The sequence below is a fragment of the Harmonia axyridis genome, chromosome 6, assembly GCF_914767665.1.
Source record: "Harmonia axyridis chromosome 6, icHarAxyr1.1, whole genome shotgun sequence".
Classification (NCBI taxonomy): Eukaryota; Metazoa; Arthropoda; class Insecta; order Coleoptera; family Coccinellidae; genus Harmonia; species Harmonia axyridis.
Genome location: NC_059506.1, coordinates 37,373,557 through 37,392,052, shown reverse-complemented (window position 1 = coordinate 37,392,052; position 18,496 = coordinate 37,373,557). Strand labels below are relative to the sequence as shown.

General features: G+C 34.5%; 4 protein-coding genes across 5 annotated transcripts; 2 read left to right on the top strand and 2 right to left on the bottom strand.

Annotated features, from left to right (window-relative positions):
• Positions 1-364: 364 nt before the first annotated feature.
• On the bottom strand, positions 365-3,562 carry LOC123681807 (facilitated trehalose transporter Tret1-like). The gene is made up of 2 exons (XM_045620104.1): positions 2,903-3,562; positions 365-1,887 (listed from the first exon to the last, which is right to left on the bottom strand). Exons 1-2 carry the CDS (start codon positions 2,949-2,951, stop codon positions 557-559), a joined length of 1,380 nt encoding a protein of 459 aa, XP_045476060.1. The 5' UTR covers positions 2,952-3,562; the 3' UTR covers positions 365-556.
• A 411-nt stretch (positions 3,563-3,973) lies between these two features.
• LOC123681808 (facilitated trehalose transporter Tret1-like) lies at positions 3,974-6,332 on the top strand. The gene is made up of 2 exons (XM_045620105.1): positions 3,974-4,147; positions 4,582-6,332. Exons 1-2 carry the CDS (start codon positions 4,105-4,107, stop codon positions 5,907-5,909), a joined length of 1,371 nt encoding a protein of 456 aa, XP_045476061.1. The 5' UTR covers positions 3,974-4,104; the 3' UTR covers positions 5,910-6,332.
• A 241-nt stretch (positions 6,333-6,573) lies between these two features.
• Positions 6,574-13,019, top strand: LOC123681805 (SUN domain-containing protein 2-like). The gene is made up of 5 exons (XM_045620102.1): positions 6,574-7,148; positions 7,660-7,746; positions 7,803-7,994; positions 8,052-8,500; positions 10,254-13,019. The coding sequence occupies exons 1-5, from the start codon at positions 7,003-7,005 to the stop codon at positions 11,660-11,662; spliced, it is 2,283 nt and encodes a 760-aa protein (XP_045476058.1). The 5' UTR covers positions 6,574-7,002; the 3' UTR covers positions 11,663-13,019.
• Positions 13,020-13,252: 233 nt separating this feature from the next.
• On the bottom strand, positions 13,253-18,482 carry LOC123681795 (DNA-(apurinic or apyrimidinic site) endonuclease-like). 2 transcript variants are annotated; one of them, XM_045620088.1, is made up of 8 exons: positions 18,198-18,482; positions 18,070-18,124; positions 17,580-17,664; positions 17,477-17,527; positions 17,184-17,357; positions 15,598-15,980; positions 15,275-15,509; positions 13,253-13,713 (listed from the first exon to the last, which is right to left on the bottom strand). In XM_045620088.1, the coding sequence occupies exons 2-8, from the start codon at positions 18,100-18,102 to the stop codon at positions 13,283-13,285; spliced, it is 1,392 nt and encodes a 463-aa protein (XP_045476044.1). In that variant the 5' UTR covers positions 18,103-18,124; positions 18,198-18,482; the 3' UTR covers positions 13,253-13,282. The 2 variants fall into 2 exon arrangements, with proteins under 2 accessions (XP_045476044.1, XP_045476043.1); XM_045620087.1 differs by having other exon boundaries at positions 18,070-18,139; positions 18,198-18,350.
• Between the last annotated feature and the right edge of the window lie 14 nt (positions 18,483-18,496).

The window sequence follows — 18,496 nt, the reverse complement described above, 5'->3', positions numbered from 1 at the left end:
CCGAATAAAAACATTGAAAAAAATTAAACAATACATTTAGAAAAGGTATTCTAATAACTTCGTCAAAATCGTGATTTTCTTCGAAATGAAATTTTTCCTATGAAGAAGACGTCATCTATGAGAGTTTTACTGAATTAACGGTTTAGAAGGCAGAATTCTATATCGGCATTTATCTTATTCCAACTAATCGCTCATAGATGGTGCACCAGATAAAAAAAAATAATTAGAATTGATTATGATTTAATTTTTGATTAGAATCCAATATGCGGAAAGGTTGAATGTGCTTTCAAACTAAAAAAATGGCAGTTTTTCTCCTCTTTATGCAGCTGTACAACTTAAATTATAAAGAGCAAAAAAAGAGAAACATTTTTAGAACAGGTTTATTTTCAATAGTGATTGTGATTACATATATATGTACATTATTCTCGATAAGAAATATAAATAAGCATTATTATAATGATATGATAATATTTATAATTCCTCCTTCGGATTATAAGACCTCACAGAGTGCATCTTTAGCCCCTTATCACAGATTGATTAGAGAGAATCACCAACATTATTTTTCCAAGATCATTAAAATCTCTTGAAAACTTCTACCTTTAGTTTCAGGAACGTACCACATCACAAACAGAAAAGACTTAATTGCACTACCGCCGAAAAACCAGAAAGCCCCAGAAAATCCTATAATCTCCTCCATTGTAGGAAAAATCAGGGTCATGGTGAAAGCCAGCGACAAACATGTGGTAGCTGTGATGGTAGAAGCCAAGGATTTGGTCTTGGTCGAGAATAATTCACCCACAAGAGCCCATGGCAAGGTACCAAGACCAAAATTGTAGGAAATTATGTAAACTACAAGACTCAATATTGGCAACCACCACAAAGAAGACACATCAGTACCTTTGTCTTTCAGGTAGAAATACAACCCCATAGAAAATAAGGGAAGTGCACAACCAGCGCTGGCCACTATCAACAACATCCTCCTACCCCATCTGTCCACAAGGAACGAACTTAATATAACAGTTAACCACTGGATCAGCGCTACAGTTACCGTTGAAGTAGTTGAGGATATCTTACTCCCAGAAGCGATGAAAATCTTCTCCATGTAGGACAATATGATGGTGATGCCCACACATTGTTGGAAGATCATCAACACTGCTGTTATGGTGATACCTTTCCTGAAACTCTTACCTTTGAAGGCTGACAACAAAGAACTACCTCCCTCCTTAGATTCAGCCACCACCTGCTTGATTTCGGAGAGTTCTTTGAGGTTCGAGGAACCATTTTTGTTGTCCCTCAATTTGTTCAAGCTCATCTCAGCAGCAAGCTCGTCACCGTTGGCCACATGATAATAGGGACTTTCAGGGAAGAATATACCGAATAATACGATAAATAATACAATAGGAACAACCAGTATATAGCTGAGGGTGGTTATGCTAACTAAAGGTCCAATCGAGTACACAAAAAGAAGACCTGTCGATAAGAACATGCCCATCATACAGCCCAGGAAGCCCCTAGTTTCAGTTTCAGCTATCTCTCCGATGTACATTGGAACTACAGTGAACACACAACCTACTCCTAGACCGAGCATGAATCTCGCTATGTAGAATTCCACCGGGGTGCTAGCATAAGACAGCATGATGTGGGATATAAGCATTGGTATTGAGAAGGCGAGTAGGGTTCTTTTCCTGCCGAACTTATCGGAGCAGAAACCGGCCAAAAGGGGTCCGCATGCTGCGCCCAAGCTTACAAGAGATGCTATCCAGGACTCTTGGAATGAGTTGATCGGTGTACCTAAGGGGTTCTTGTTTGGGTCGCTGCTCTTCAACGACTCCAATACAGTTGACGACCAGGCGTAGGCGTTTCCATTAGCAAAAGCCAGGAGGTTCACTGAAAGAAAAAGTGAAAGCTTCACATAAATGACACTTATGACAAAACATATAAGTATGACAAGTTATGACAAAAGTATATAAGTATGAAATTGAATTTTCCAACTATTAGGCCAATTGAAAAGTCTCCGTTCTGATGCACATATGGCGGTGCTATTATTAAATTCATATGATCAGTTGGCAAGGTTATGGCATCAGTATTCTGGGACGCGCAAGGTATAATATTCATTGGTTACCTCCAAAAAAGCCAGACCATCAACAGGGATTATTATATAACGTTATTGGATCGTTTAAAGGATGAAATTAATAAAAAACGGCCCCATTTGAAGAAAATAAAGGTGCTGGCTTCGAATTGCTTCTGCATCCACCGTATTCGCCAGATCTGGCCCTCAGCGACTTTTTCCTGTTCTCAGACCTCAAAAGAATACTCGCTGGAAAGAAATTTAGCGCCAATGAAGAAGTTAACGCCGAAACTGATGCCTTTTTTGAAGCGAAAGACAAATCGTACTACAAAAATGGTATCGACAAGTTGTAAGATCGCTATAATCGCTGTATCGCCCTCAAAGGCAACTATGTTGAATAATAAAATCAAAAAATGTGTTTTACTATGGTAGACCGGGGGACTTTCAATTGGCCTGTTGAAAACATGACAATTTCACCTTCACATAAATGAGACTTATGACAAAAAATATCAAAGTGTGAAATTTATTTTTCTGAATACATTTGTTACGTTTTGCTTTTAAATCTACTGAAGATAAAAAGAATTGAACATGATAATTTCACCTTTACATGATTGACACTTATGACAAAAAAATATCCAAGTATGAAATTTAATTTTCTGAATACTAAAGGTAGAATTATTAATTCTGGACAATAAAAAATTCGTCTATCCTCCACCACAAATTATCTTGTAAATGATTAATGATGTAATGAAATCACCGTTTCATTATGTGGAAATTATCAATCGCTTAGCGGTAGTTTTTATAATTTTTTTTTCTTTCAAAAGTTGAACTCACCTGAACAAGCTGCTCCAATAAGCCTGAAGTTTATTGTTCCGAACATCATGAAGGATTGACCAGGACAAACTCGAGCCGCTTCAGTAACGCCAACATTTATAATTCACTGTTTGAGAAAGCTACTAGAAATAAAACAGAATGTCCTTATTTAAATCAAACACATCAAGTTTTCAAGTTATCAACCAAATTCGCATTGTTGGGTAATCCCCAGATGTTTGATTTTGAACAGTCGCCAATTTCAAAGAGATTATTTTGTCTATTACAGTGATTACTTTTGTAATGCTCTAACAATATTCTCTATTTGTTCAAAGAAAATTATCAAAGAAAAAAATCTGATAGCTTAACTCCATTGACTGAAATTGCGACTTGAGAACATAAAAGTATCAGAAATTGTGAAATTTTGCACTATGAGTAGACCTTTATATATTTTGAAATGGATTATGCAGTATGCGCAATATTTTCTATTATTTTAACTTTGGTTGATATTTTATAATCAAAATTTTCTTTACTCCGCAGAGAGATGTGACATCTATTTAGCGAAAGCCATTACTCTAGATAACACCATTTCCATTTATCTCACAACCTGAATATCTATTGCAAATTTGTAGATAATAAAAACATGAAAATTTCATCCACACATAGATGACACTTATGATCGAAAATATTCATTATGTGAAAGTTTTCATAGTGTCATGTTTTTATTTTCTACAAATTCAAATTATAAGAAAACTTCAATCACCATGAAATTAATAAATATTTCTAAAAGGGTAAAATGTCTTGGAAGCAGAATGATTTTGCGAAATCGACACAGTGTGTTATAATCTTATTGAAAAAAACCATAATAATTTGAATTTTTTTGAGGAATTCGGAAAAATTATAAGATGGAAGATATTGCCAGTAGTTACTTGAAGCATTGAACTTCCTGTGAAATCTGTAGCGATCTTTTTCTATCGCTCAACAACTATTTGAATCGTCAATGATAACATAATCTTTTGAACACCGAAACTTCTTTGTACAAATAAGGAGGATTAACAAACAAAGCGATTTTATTAATAAATATATGCATCTTCATTCCTTTATGACATAAACTACTTAGCTACTCAGATCTTCAAATACAGTCTGTGACGTGTACAAATTTTTATTCAGAATTGAAGTTGAATTTGATCACATTTCCAAAATATGATTTCAGTTCGTTTACAATCATGGAAAATGTAAATGTCAAACTTATCGCCTCGGCATGCACAGGTAAGATAAGTGCACATTTTTCTTTAAAAACTCTTCGGATTCATATTTTTCTTAGATCTTAATGACTTAATTTTTTGTAAAATTCATCGAGTTAGGCGAGTTGTATATTGTAAGATTGAATTCTCTATAATATGTGACGCGAATTCGAGATTGGTAAAACTTCCGTTTATTTCCGTAGGTGGCGCCGCATCTCTATGGCAACGACAGCGAAATTTGATGTGAGGTCCATAGAAACCGATGTGGAAATCGACTGAAGTTTAGCTAATTTCCTTCAAATCTGGCTTATCAAGTCATTATCTTGAATTATTGGTTCTTGTGTTTCCTTATTATTGTTTTCTAGATGAAAACTATAATTAAAAAGTTTTTCTTACAATAAATTTCAATTTTCCGGTGTTACTTTTCTGCCCTCAAATAAACAATGTATTTTTTTTCAGCGAATTTGATGGCATTCGCCAACGGCAATGCCTATGCTTGGTCCTCAACTGCACTGACCTCTTTAAAAAGCAACGATACCCTGAGGAACCCCATCGGAAGACCTGTAACGACTTCAGAGGAATCTCTGATCACATCTCTGGTCAGTCTAGGAGCTATGTGCGGCCCCACTTTAGCAGGGTTTCTCTCGGAGAAAATAGGTCGAAAGAATTCTCTTCTGTCTTTCGCTATGCCCATGTTGCTAGCTCATTCGATCCTAGCCTTCGCCACAAAGCCCCTGCAATTCTACATAGCAAGATTCATGCTAGGAGTAGGTGCTGGAAGTGTCTTCACTGTTATTCCCATGTACGTTGGAGAGATTGCAGAAACCCGTATAAGAGGCTTTTTGGGATGCCTGATGGGGATTTTCATAGCTTTCGGCTTACTTTTTGTGTACACGATAGGCCCCTTCGTCACACTTAAAACCCTCAGTTTCATCCTTTTGATACCCCTCATGGTGTTCCTTCTCCTGTTCAGTTTGTTTGTCCCGGAAACTCCCTATTATTACCTCACCAAAGGAAAATATAAGGAGGCAGAGGCCAGTTTGAACAAAGTGAGAAAAGATGACCACTGCGCCAACCTAAAAGAGTTAGCCCTCATGAGGGAAACTGTCGAAGAATACTCGAACACTGGTTCGTCGATATCCGACCTACTGAAGAATAGGACGTTCAAGAAAGGACTGACCATAACGGCAAGTCTGATGGCTTTGCAACAGAGCATAGGTGTGACTATCATATTTTGTTACATGGAGACCATATTTATAGATTCCGGGAGCAAGTTCTCTTCCTCCCATTCTACAATAATCGTTGGAGTGATTCAAATGATAGTGGTTTCCTTCAGTGCTCTTTTGGTAGACAAGTGGGGAAGGAAAGTACTGCTGGTAATTTCCTGCGCAGGATGTTCCATATCCATGTTCGTACTGGGTGTTTATTTTTACATGAAGGATCAAAGAATGGACGTCTCATCTTTGTGGCTACTGCCAATAGCAACAGTGATAACATTCACGGTGAGTTTCAAATTTGGATTGGGCTCCCTACCGTGGACTTTGGTCGGGGAATTGTTCTCGAGTCAAACAAAGTCTGTAGCAGCTACGATAACCACAACAGTGTGTGTCTCTTTAGCTTTCGCTACAACCTTTTTATTTCCTACAATTAAAGAAATGATAGGTTATCATGGTTCCTTTTGGATATTTTCTGGAAATGCTCTCATAGCTTGCTTGTTCTCTCTTTTCTATATACCTGAAACGAAAGGAAAAAATTTTCAAGAAATTTTAAAGATGTTAGGGAAGTGATATCGATAGATCTGGTGATATATATTTTGATATATTTTTTTATTTAAAATAATGTTAACCTTATGGCCCAATGTAAATTTGACAGTACTGTTTTAGGAGTTAAAATTTTGTATATAAGTTGATGTATTCATAATAGAAATTTTTTATATTAATTATGTGAATAACAATAATAGTACTCCTCCAACTCTTTGAAGAGCTAAGGATTAATTCAAACAAATAAACTGGTTGCCAATAAAAATTATTCATTCATTCAAAAATATTCATTCTGAATTGTATAAATCAAAATATTCAATAGAAAATAAAATTCGATGTACATATAAACATAAAATGATACTTCAAACTCCAAAACATTACTCTCTTTGAAATGTTATATAAGAAATGCAATTTCCACAAAAATTGCATCGAATTATAAGCAAAATATTTCACAAAAATTGCCTATTTTTTACCTAGTTGAAAGAATGACCTTACAATGAAAAAAACTAACAAAATGCAAAATTATTATTTACGTTTGTGCGCGAGTAATTTTATTTCTAACTGAATTTCGCCTACGCTCATTTTGGATAATAATAATTATTACAAGAGAAATGTAAATTTGGTGTAGTTCCAAAAAATCGTTACGAAATATGTGCGTCAAGCAAAATTCGCCTTTATTACCAGTTAACAAAAAGGATATAGTTAACATAAGTGACAAATTTTATAATTTCTATTTCAAGGTTATGATATTCAAAATGTTGCGATGACGTAATGTCAAACAAACGTTACACTGTAGAGGTTGTAAATATTGTTGTGAATTCGTTATTTTTCAAATTCCTCCTATCAAATAGTCATTTAATCTAAATGAGACTTGAAAAATAGTTGGCAAAAGTTAATGGCCTACCTTTAAGTTTGAATGTAAAAGACAGTGTGAACTTGTGCCCCTTTGGCTGCAACAGAGGGTTTTAATTTTAGATCAAAAGAGACCAAAGTGACAGAAGTGAACTATATTTAGCCTAAGTCTTGCACTCGAGGGACTTCTTTATTCTAGTGCTCATTTCTAATGTTCTACTTTGAATGCTAACAATTGCAACTGAATCATACCTGACTGCTGTTCAAAATGGATCTTAGATCAAGTACTAGGTCTAGAAGATCTAAATCTAAAACACCCTTTACAATGACCAATTCAGAACAGGACTATATGGAAGAAAGATATTCTTCAGAAACTTATTCTGAGGTTGTGAAAACTTCTTCAACGATAGCTCAGTGAGTACACTATTCCATCAAATAAATTTTTCCTTTTTTAAATTAATTTTGTATATTTTTATTCATAATCAAGTCGTGTTGCAATAGTATTAAATTTTTCTGCTTTGAAGAAACTAAAGTTATCTCACAAAAATTGTAAGTGTATGGACTCCTTTATCTTCTTCACCGTATGTTCAATTGCTCCGATTATTAAGATAAAATGTGGTATCCAAATTATCATTTATCTAATTGATAAGTAATATAGTACAGGTTTCAACATAAGGGGGGAATATAATTTTTCAATTTTAATTGATGTAAATAGTAAAAAAAATATAAGAAACAAAGAAGTAATTATCAAATATATGCATATATTTTGAAATTTCATTCTTTATTATTATAATTTTTGTATTCTGTCATACTGAATTTAAGCATTAGAAAGTTTTGAATAATTTGAAAATTCTAAGACTAATAACAAATTTTTATTTTTGTATACATATTTGATTTTTGGGGGTAAATCTTGGTCAATTTATAGGGGAACTAATGGAAAGTCTTCATATGAAAGATTAACCGAAGAAAAAAATGTAAATAGTTCAAATACAAGGCCTTCAGTTGGTAGAAGGTAAGCTGAATACCATGCTCAAATGATTTGATTAAAATGCTTGACTTTTTTGTTAGAAGTGAGAGATTTTCGAAAATCTACAAAACATCAGACTATTCATCGGAAGAGGGAGAGAATGAAGTATCTTCAACACGAAGTATAACCGACAACGAAAGAAATCGTATATTAGAAGATGCTAAAAAAGCAGCTGATAATTCTACAGGAATCACAGCTCTCGGTTTATACAGGAAAGCTAAACATTATTGGGAGTGAGTATTCTTGCACCATACGTCTTTACTAAATTGAGCTATTATTTTTTGTTGTAGAGAATACCCGAAAACAGATTGGACATATTCTCCGTTTTCGAAAGACAGAGTAGAAATCGCACCTGGTGTCGTGGCAATGCCAAACATGTCCCGTAGACATATTTCTTCCTACAGTAAATACACCAATACCGATTCCTCCAATACGTCCGGACAATCAAATTTTCTGAGAACACGTAGATTGTTGGAAACTAATACGTCTCATAGTGTGGTCAAGAAAGCCTTTCTCAGAGTATTGATATCCATTTTAAGCATAGTTCACTTTTTCTGGAGGCCCTTCTCCTATTTCTATGGATTCCTCCACTCCGTCTGTATAACGGTTGCGAGGGGCATCTATATGGGAACGAGTGCGATCATGCTTTTGGATACGTGGCTCCTGAAAAGCAATAGGAATTACGGAAAGACAGCTGCTCTCACCGCTTTGTGTGTGGTGCCGTTTTTTTTGATCGGAGGTGAGCAATTTTTGATCTTGTTTTAGGAAACACTGAGTTTCACTTGGGAATTAGTCCAGATAGTTCTAAAAATAGGCTATTCGTAGATTAGACCTCAGAGAACGATATGCAATAATACTCAAAAAAGCTCTAAAAACTCGAATAATTTAAACCTATTAGGTGAAATGAGCTGGATCTGAACAGATTCAAGGTCATTTAAAACAATATTGAATTCTAACCTCAAACAGATTGCTAGAATGAATAAGTGTAATGTTTACAATGAAATACTATTCATTAATAATAAGTTTATCACTTAAATCCTAACGATATTCACAAAAGATAATGGTTGAATGAATAACGACAGCAAATGCTTTGTGTATGACACTCAATTGTTGACATATCCAAGTGACGTCACGGACGCCATTTTGTGTAAAGTTTTGGCGGCTTTTTTGAATTTTAAGATATTGATTGGGGTTATTTTGAGAAGGATTAATGAGAATAGCAAATATCCATTTTTTAAGTGTTTCATAAACTCGCTGAATGATTTAAAAATTTTTTCGAATAGCCTATTGTTGTTAGAATCTGTAGTTGAGCATTGTTCATTGCTGCGTAACTCAAAACGTGTAGAAAGTTCCTTGGTCATTTTGAGGAACAATTTTTTTCGTTGTAGTGGGCCATATTATTAAAACCTGTGTATTTCAGGTTTGCAACTTTATTTCTGTCTGGTTAAAGGCATACCTTTTGCACCATCCTGCCACCCAAATTGCGGAAAAATTGTTGTCAATCATTTGACGTCCATGACAAATGACATTCATAGCTTGTTCAAAGCGACTTAAACCACATTTTCTAATTAGTGTTTTCTATTATCTGTATACTTACAGGTTTGTTATGGTTTGTTTAATTAATTGTCTCATGACAGCATTCTTTCTTTTTGGGGAGCCTTAGTAACTTATATATTTAAACTCTTTTCAAGAAAATTCGATTGAGTATTTTTTTTAGAAGAGTACAAAAAATATTTTCATCTCTGTGAAGATTTCATAATCAATATCACTAAATTAATTGATAAGTCATTAGCTCACAACTCCAATCATAGCTTTCAGACAATTATAATTCTTAGACAGAATAATTAGTTTTCAAGTAAGAAACGTTTAATTTGATGTTTAAAACTAATACTTATAATATAGCTTTGTTGATAATAATTTCAGTAGTATATGCATTGTATACATGTTTTGAGGGTTTTTATTAGTTGTTGAAATATCCTCAATAATATCAGTTAGTTCTGTGTAAATTACCATAACTTTTCCAATAATTAAATACAGGGTTTCCCAATAGAAATGAAACAATATACAATGATAACAGTGTGCATTAGTTTTTGACGTTTTTTATGTCATTTGTGTTCATCATTCCTATTGGAAAATCCTTTATAAATAGGTTTTTTTGAAGCATCATTTCATTAACCATTACTTAAGGTTATTAGTTTAGGTATATTAGTCATATTTATAAATTATTTTAACATTTTTATATCCATATTACTTATTATATGTTTGTTGCATTTTTTATTTATTAGAATATGGTGGTCAGTGTTTTTTTCAAATTGTTTTCATTATTTTGAAGTTATCTGAATAAAAATCAACATATTAATTGTGTCTCATTCATATTTCAATGTTGGTGGTAGGGTGGCGCAAAAAGTAAACAGAAAAAATCATTCCAAAAACCAGTATTAAAAAAATTAAATTATTAAAACTCCTCGCATTAAAACCAAAAACAATTTCAGGTTGGTGGTTATCCTATAGCCGAGGTGGCTACGATTGGAATTCTATGACAAGTGTTTTTTCTAGTGAAAATACCATCCAAGAATCTCAAGTCCATCCAAAGATGTTCGAACTGAACGATCAATTCGATACAAAAAATGTACCTAGAGGTTCAGATAGTCAAGTCGGTACCGTAACAGAACAACAATTAGAACAGATTCTAGACAAATTTAAAGCCAGTCTTGATTCTAATAAACAGATTGACTATCAGGAAATCGTTGGAAAAGTTTTAAATACAGAATCAATTCAAAATATCATTAATAACTACAAATCCAACACCAATATCATTAATAAACAAGCCGATATAGAAGGTATAATAGAAAACCAGCGTAAGTCCATTGAAGAACTAACAAACGAATTGCGAAGACTAAAACTAGAAATAACAAATTTACAAAATCACCAAGAAGACACCGATAAAAAGAGTGCGGGAATACACAGAGAAAGCTCACAAAAAATGGACTACTTTTTGTACCGACTGAACAGATGTTGCAAGAAAGCCGTAGATCTCGAGACTCACATGTTCAAATCGTTCGTTATGGCTTTGAACAACCCCAATTTCCTCGAGAACCAAAAGGGACTCGCAAACTGGCTACGTTCCCTCTTCGTTGCAAGAACCGAGCTCGAAAACAGGATATCTGCAGTAACGCAAACTTTGAATTCCAACTTCGATAGTTTGCTACAAACCAACAGCAACTTTTTGATGGAACAAGTGTCGATCAAATTGAATAACGAATACAACACAATGCGTGCAGACGCTGGAGATATACAGGGTGCGACAGGAAACATAACCGAACACACCGTTAGGAAGATCGTAAGGGATACATTGAAAGTTTACGATGCAGACAAAACAGGCCTTGTTGATTACGCGATGGAGCCGATGGGGGGCCAAGTGATCACAACAAGATGCACGGAGAGTTACCATGCTGGAACTGCAGTGGTTTCAGTTTTCGGTGTGCCTTTGTGGTATCCGGTAGCTTCACCGAGGACTGTTATCACTCCGGGCCTGAACCCTGGCAAATGCTGGGCTTTCCAAAATTTCCCAGGAATTCTCGTCATAAAACTGATGGTCCCAATCAAGATAGAAGCTTTTTCTTACGAACATGTTAGTAAACTTTTAGTTCCTGACGGTAAGATAGATTCTGCACCGAAAGATATCGAGGTTTACGGTTTGGAAGATGAGAACGATAGGAATGGCGTCAAGATTGGGAAATATAGATACGATAATAATGGAGAATCTCTACAATTTTTCAGTGTCGAGAATTCAGATCTGGTGTTTCAGTACGTCGAATTGAGGATCAATTCGAATTTTGGAAATCCTAATTACACCTGTTTGTACAGGTTTAGGGTGCATGGTAAACGTGTTTCGAGCTGATTTTTTCAAAAACAATAACGTTTAGCAATAACATCTTTGATCGTCACTATGAGATGTATTTGTTTTTTACATTTTTTTTTTAAGGATATGTATGTACAAATTTGTGTTGTGGTTGGTGAATATGTTTAAGTGTTGTGTTTTCATTATCTCGGTATTAACATTTCAAGTGCCTTTATGAGGGATTGGTAATTTTTATTATGCTCTTTTTTCTTCTTATTTTTTTTTTATTTAGTATGAGAGTGATGTTAGTAGAGTGTAAATATGGATGAACAATTCAAACCAATGTCTCAGTGCCTTCCGAACTAGTCTGAATGAAATTAAATGGCAAATAAGTTAAGTAAAAAGATCTTTGAATAAGACAATATAAATAGACAAGATATCACCGAGATTTCTGGGGAATTGACTTCAACAGAATTAATTGACCTTTCATTTCATACCCAAGTGTGTCTTAATCATTTTGTTTTTGAAATCGGCACAAATGTAGATTTAAAATATGAAATAATCCAACAAATGCACAATAGCTTTTTTTAGAAGGAATAAAATTCTGAATTAGATCAAATGATTTCATTGAAAGCATTCAGTATGTACTTATTTCCAAGTCCAAAGTTACCACGATCTACTTCAGTATAATTTATTCCGATAAATCTACACACAAGCACCGGAGTGATTTTTATTTTACTGATAATATCTAACTTATTCTAGTCTGTGATTTTTCTATTTCGTAGGTACAAAAAAAAAACGAATGCCTGAAATTATTATATAATTGTTGTACTATTATAAGATGGTTTTTTTTTTTATTTTTAATTTTTTTATGATTAAATCGGTCTTTATACTTTAACATTTCAGAAGATTACCAATTCACATTTAGAATACATCAGATAAATCAAAAGGAATTTCATTGTTTAAATATGTTATTATTTACTTTGTATATTGGAGGACTTAATCTTATATTTTTATTTCTTTATTTTGACTTTTTGTTCATGATTCCATAATTTATTTGATATAGTCTGAATGGAGCTTTATTTCTTTTTTATTTGTTAGTATTCAATCAATTAAGGTAATTTCTAGAGAAAGGGCTTCACCAAAGTTTAACAGAAAAAAATGTATTCAACGTTATTTTACACTGAAATTGGAACTACGCTATCATTTATTTGTGTTGTTAAAAAACTTATTTATATTTGACTTGGATTTCAAGTTTGTTGTTTCGACCATTTAATGTATACTGATGCCCATGTATTTTTTTAGTGAATCTTGTTGCTTAGAATTTCCCTTTGTTTATTTCTTTGCTTCTATGTATAAATTTATTTATATTTTCTAGTTTTAATAAAGACATTTTCTATCTGTTTATTTATGTACATATATGAGTATATACTTTGGTTTATTATTGCCAATAATAACCAAATTCCATCCCCCCCCCCAAATTTTCAAATTTGAGAAAGGTGTATAATCCAAAAATAGATTTAAGGAACCGACGTCCAGCTATTTTCTAGAAGTTTTTTATAAAAATGGGGTATTGGAGGATTCAAATTTTGATCCAATTCCAAAATAAAATATAGTATAGGTACTTCAATTTGAAATAACAACTAAAAATTCTAGAAAAATATGTTTTAATAAGCAGTTTTAAATATTAAGAAACAAAGTTAAAGGACAGTGGTCTGAACCAAATACTTCACCATGAATAACATTATCGCACACTTTATTTTTGATACGTTCAGACACAAGAAAATAGTCTAATCTCCAACCAATATTTTTCTTCCGTGCGGTACTGTTGTTGTAGGTCCAGAAGGTGTAACAATCCTTCTGTTTAGGATAAAAAGCCCTAAAGGTATCCACAAAACCGGCTTCTAACAAATCAGTCATCCCTTCTCTTTCCTCTGATGTAAAACCTGCATTTTTGTTATTCGTATCGGGATCTGTTAGGTCGATTTTATCATGAGCTACATTCATATCCCCACATATGATGACAGGCTTCACATCATCAAGTTCTAAAATGAAATTCTTGAAAGCTTCATTCCAATCGAGACGCTTGTCCAAGGTCACAAGTTTTTTCCCTGAAAACATCAAATCAATAATTAGATTCGGAGATGGTGGGTGTATAAGGCAGGGGCCACTGAGTTGCCACCTTAAAAATTGGCTGAAAATTCCGGACGCTAGACAATTATGTTCTAAATACTGGAATTTTAACAGACCAAATGAAAAGTCCCCGGTCTACCATAGTAAAACACCTTTTTTTGGCAAAATTCGATTTTATACAGCGATTTTCCAACTTTTCGATACCATTTTCGTATTACAATTTGTCTTTCGCTTTAAAATAGGCTTCAGTTTCGTCGATTACTTCTTCATTGGCGCTCAATTTCTTTCCAGCGGACATTCTTTTCAGGTCTGAGAACAGGAAAAAGTCGATGAGGGCCAGATCTGGCGAAAACGGTGGATGCAGAAGCAATTCGAAGCCCAATTTATGCAATTTGGACATTGTTTTTATTCATTTGTGACACGGCGCATTGTCTTGATGAAACAGTACCTTTTTTTTCTTCAAATGGGGCCATTTTTCAACGATTTCACCCTTCAAACGATCCAATAACGCTATATAATAATCGCTATTGATGGTCTGGTCCTTTTGGAGGTAATCAATGAATATTATACCTTGCGCATCCCAGAATACTGATGCCATAACCTTGCCAGCTGACTGTTTTTTCCTCACTTGATTCGTTTCATTGTGTGCAGTCCACTCAGCTGACAGTTGACTGAACATATCGACATAAAAATTCAGATTTATTGCACTTAAACAGCTTCAAACACTGCTCAGAATCATTAACACTTTGTTGCTTTTGATCGATTGTGAGCATTTTGCACGAAAAGCAATATTTTATCAGCACACGAAATTCTTTTTTTTTTCCATCATTTTTCAAATAACAAAAGTAGCTACACTCACAACGCGATATCTCACAAACTAATGGTCAGACAGCTGTCAAATTTGGACACGTGTCGTTTGAAGGTTGGTACTAACTAAAAATCATATAGATTTAATACTAGCAGCTGCATCAGACCGGGGACTTTTCAATTGGCCTAATAATGGAAAGAAATTATAGAATTCATAAAATGAAATTATTTCTAATACGCTCTATTAATGTGACGTCACACACCGCCATTTTTGTTCTCCTGTCAGTGTTCGGAATCCAAACAAATAAATTGTCATTCAAATTAGTACGGTGTCGTTGAAGGAATTGGCTTATTTTCTTGAATAAGAGTATTTGAGGAACGATTTCAGTATTAATTGATAGACAGAAGGCACGAGGTTAAAACCACTAAGTTTGAATCCTGTATCATTCCCCAGATTCTGTATAAAGCCCTGTTTATTAGTTGAACTTCAAGATCGAACTTACTGGCATTAATCTCGTTCTTTCTGTCTATCAATTAATAGTAAAATCGTTCCTTAAATAATCTTATTTATCAAAATAAGCCAATTTCTTCAACGACAACGTACTAATTTGAATGACAATTTGTTTGTTTGGATTCCGAACGCTGACAGGAGAACAAAAATGGCGGTGTGTGACGTCATCACTAATAGAGCGTATTATACGTTTTTTTTTTATATCGATGAAAACAACCAACCTGCATTTGGAACATAAACTGTTACTAAAAAGAATTCTTCAAATTCTGCTGTAATACATCTACCATCTTCATCTTGATCTGCATTACCAATTCCGTAAGAGAGTTCAATGGGTTCTTCCTTCGTTAGCAAGCCAACACCTGCGTAACCGTATTTGTCACTACTGCACCAATATTTATGATATCCTTCAATATCGGCGATTTCAGATGGTATGAATTCTTTGTTACACTTGGTTTCCTAGAAATTTGGAAACGATTTAAAGATTAAAGAGATTTTATTCCACAATTAAAACCAAATAAATGAATATAAAAAGTAGTGTACTAACTTGCAGACAAAGGATATCAGGTGAATCATATATTAATATCTTGAGGCCATCCTTTTTCAACCAAGCCCTTATACCATCAACATTCCATGTGGTTATCTTCAAATTACTTAGTTTACCTTCACCGTTCTTTTTGCTGCTAGTGAAATCAATTTTTTCCCAATCTGTTTCAGCAACGTTACTGTTTTCACCTTTTTTCTCTTTACTTGCTGTTGCTGTTTCTTTCTTTTTCTTTGGTGCTTTTTCAGCAGGTTTCTCTTTTTCAGCAGGCTTTTCTTTTTCATCTTTCTTTCCAGTTTTTGTCTTTTTTGGGAGTTCTTCAGGAACTTCTGCTTCAGCCTTGCTTTCAGTCTTAGGTTTTTTTTTTCTTGGTTTGATCTCACCCTCTGTCATAACATCAAACTATTGTTACTACTTCAATAATAAATAACAATTACTATGAGAAAAAACAGAATTAAAATTTCAAAAGAACCTGAATTTTTCCTCTACAACAGCAGTAGGCATCTTCAGAGTACTAATACCGATAACCAGGTGCTATGAACGATTGGTATATCTTCTCTTCTGTGGATGTTATTGATGGAATGACTGCATATATCGATATCTTCTTTATACATTCTTAGGAAGATACTGGCAGTTTACGTATGCGCTCAGGAGTGTCTTAAAATGAACCTCAAAGTGTCGCATGTCTACATCACCACGAACAGCCAGACCACGCTGAGATCCCTAGAATCGTACTGCCAGGGGTCTTTGTTGACCTGGCAGTGCCGTAATACCATAAAGCAACTGGCCAGAGGAAATAAAGTGACTCTACTATGGGTACCAGGGCACTGTGGTGTTGAAGGAAACGAAAAAGACGGTGAACTTGCGAAAAGTGCATCAAGGTTAACACCTGCTGGACCTGAGCCTTTCTGTAGGCTAGGAAAAGACCAATATAAGGCAGAGGTCCAGCAATGGGAGTTGAATAACAGGATAACCCACTGGGCAAACACTCCTGGACTTACTCAGGCCAAGAAATTCGTGATGATTTCACCTAACTATGCCAGAAAGCTCTTGAAGCTGTCACGAGCTGAGCTTCGGGTGATGGTGGGACTGCTGACGGGGCACTGTTGGTACAAACATCATTTGTACCGTATGGGAAAGTCAGCAGATGAGATTTGCAGGCTCTGTGGATCAGAAGCAGAAACAGCTGAACACATGGTATGCAAGTGTTCAGAGCTGGCTGGCCTAAGAACCATTCATATGGGGAAGCCGGTCCTGGATACCCGTGAGGTAACGGCCAAGGCCCCTAAGGAGGTTGTCAGTTTTATCAACGCCATTGACGACCTTCTTGGGTTTCCATGAACGAGTAGGGTAGAAAATAAAAGATCTACATGGTGGCAGTTCCCGGAAGGCTTACCGAGCCACAACGACCCCAGTTCAAATGATAATAGCTAGTAGTTTCGATAATACCAACAGGTGAGAAGAAACACCTGCCGTTCATAGCACTTGTGGTCACCAGCAATCAATCGCAGGGGTAAAACAAGTAGCCCCTCTGTAGTAAAGTTACAAGTTACAATCTCAGAAAAAAAGAACTTTTCAACGCTGTTTACCTTTTTCATCTTTGGGCTCTTTTGTTACTTTTTTATCTCCCACCTTAGCTTTGGGTTTCTTTCCTTCAACAGTTTCTGTGTTTGTTTCAGCTTTCGTTTTTTCTTCAGCAGGCTTTTTTGACCTGGGGTTGGTCTTCTTTTCTTCTACACTTTTAGTACTTGCTTTTGATTTTTCTTTAACCAAAATATTCAATATTAAAATATTATTTATTATTATATATTACTTATTCATTTTAACGGCCAATTTTCATGCAAAACAAGAATTTTTTATTTGAAATCAAGTTAAAAATCACCTTTTTTAGATTGGGTTTTTTTCTTCTGGTTTTCAGGAGAATTTTCAGCAACTGAAATAAATTATTTGTGAATTGACTGTGTTATCAATTCAGTTCAAATTACCTTCTTCATCCTCATCAGATTCATTTTTATTGGAATCCCCAATTTCTGATTCAGGAACATCTTCAATATCATCATCTTTAGAGGCCTAGGAAATAAGTTAAAAAAATATCAAATTTGCGATTAGAATAATTTTGTGATCTCTAATATTAATTCTACACCACACGTTGTATTTCGAGTTTGTAAACGAAAAAAAAATTACGCTCTTTTCCTGAGCACTGCATGATGAGGAAATAGGTATATTCCAATTTTAGGGGGCTGTGCTGAAAATTGCATTAGCCACCCCTCCAAAAAAGAATAACCCTGCCCCTCTGGGCCCACCTACTCCCCCACCATAATTTATATAAATGTGGGAGCTAGCAATGGCGCACCCTGTATATTTATATTTTATTAAAACCAATCTATGGGCTCATCGGCATTAAGGAAATGAAGTAGATTGAGAGTTGTATACAATGTTGATTAATCAATATCTTAAAATATCATTAATACTTACAGATGCCTTGGCTGGTCGCTTTTTGGGAGGCATCTTCGATAAAAATTAACTGACACTGTGAAACAATTATCTATAACAGTACATGCAAATTCTTGAATTCTCTACTGTTTTTTTGGTAATATTCTAACCTTTTAAGTTTCAATTAAACAAAATACCCTCAGATGAAACACCCTGTAGACGAAAACTGATTTCAAAAGTGAATTTGAAAGTAGGGAAAAGGCAGAAACATTTTTCTTTGAAGAAACCTGCTTGCTAGCTGTTAGAATATCAAATAGAAAAACCGTTGATAAGTGGGGGGAACAACAAAACAAGAGCGTAGATAATTTTTGCCAACATAGAATATCAAGTTGATTTTTCACTAATATTTTGAAAATCTTTCGAATGCTTCATTTGAAAATCAAAGGACCGATTAGACCACAAAAAACAC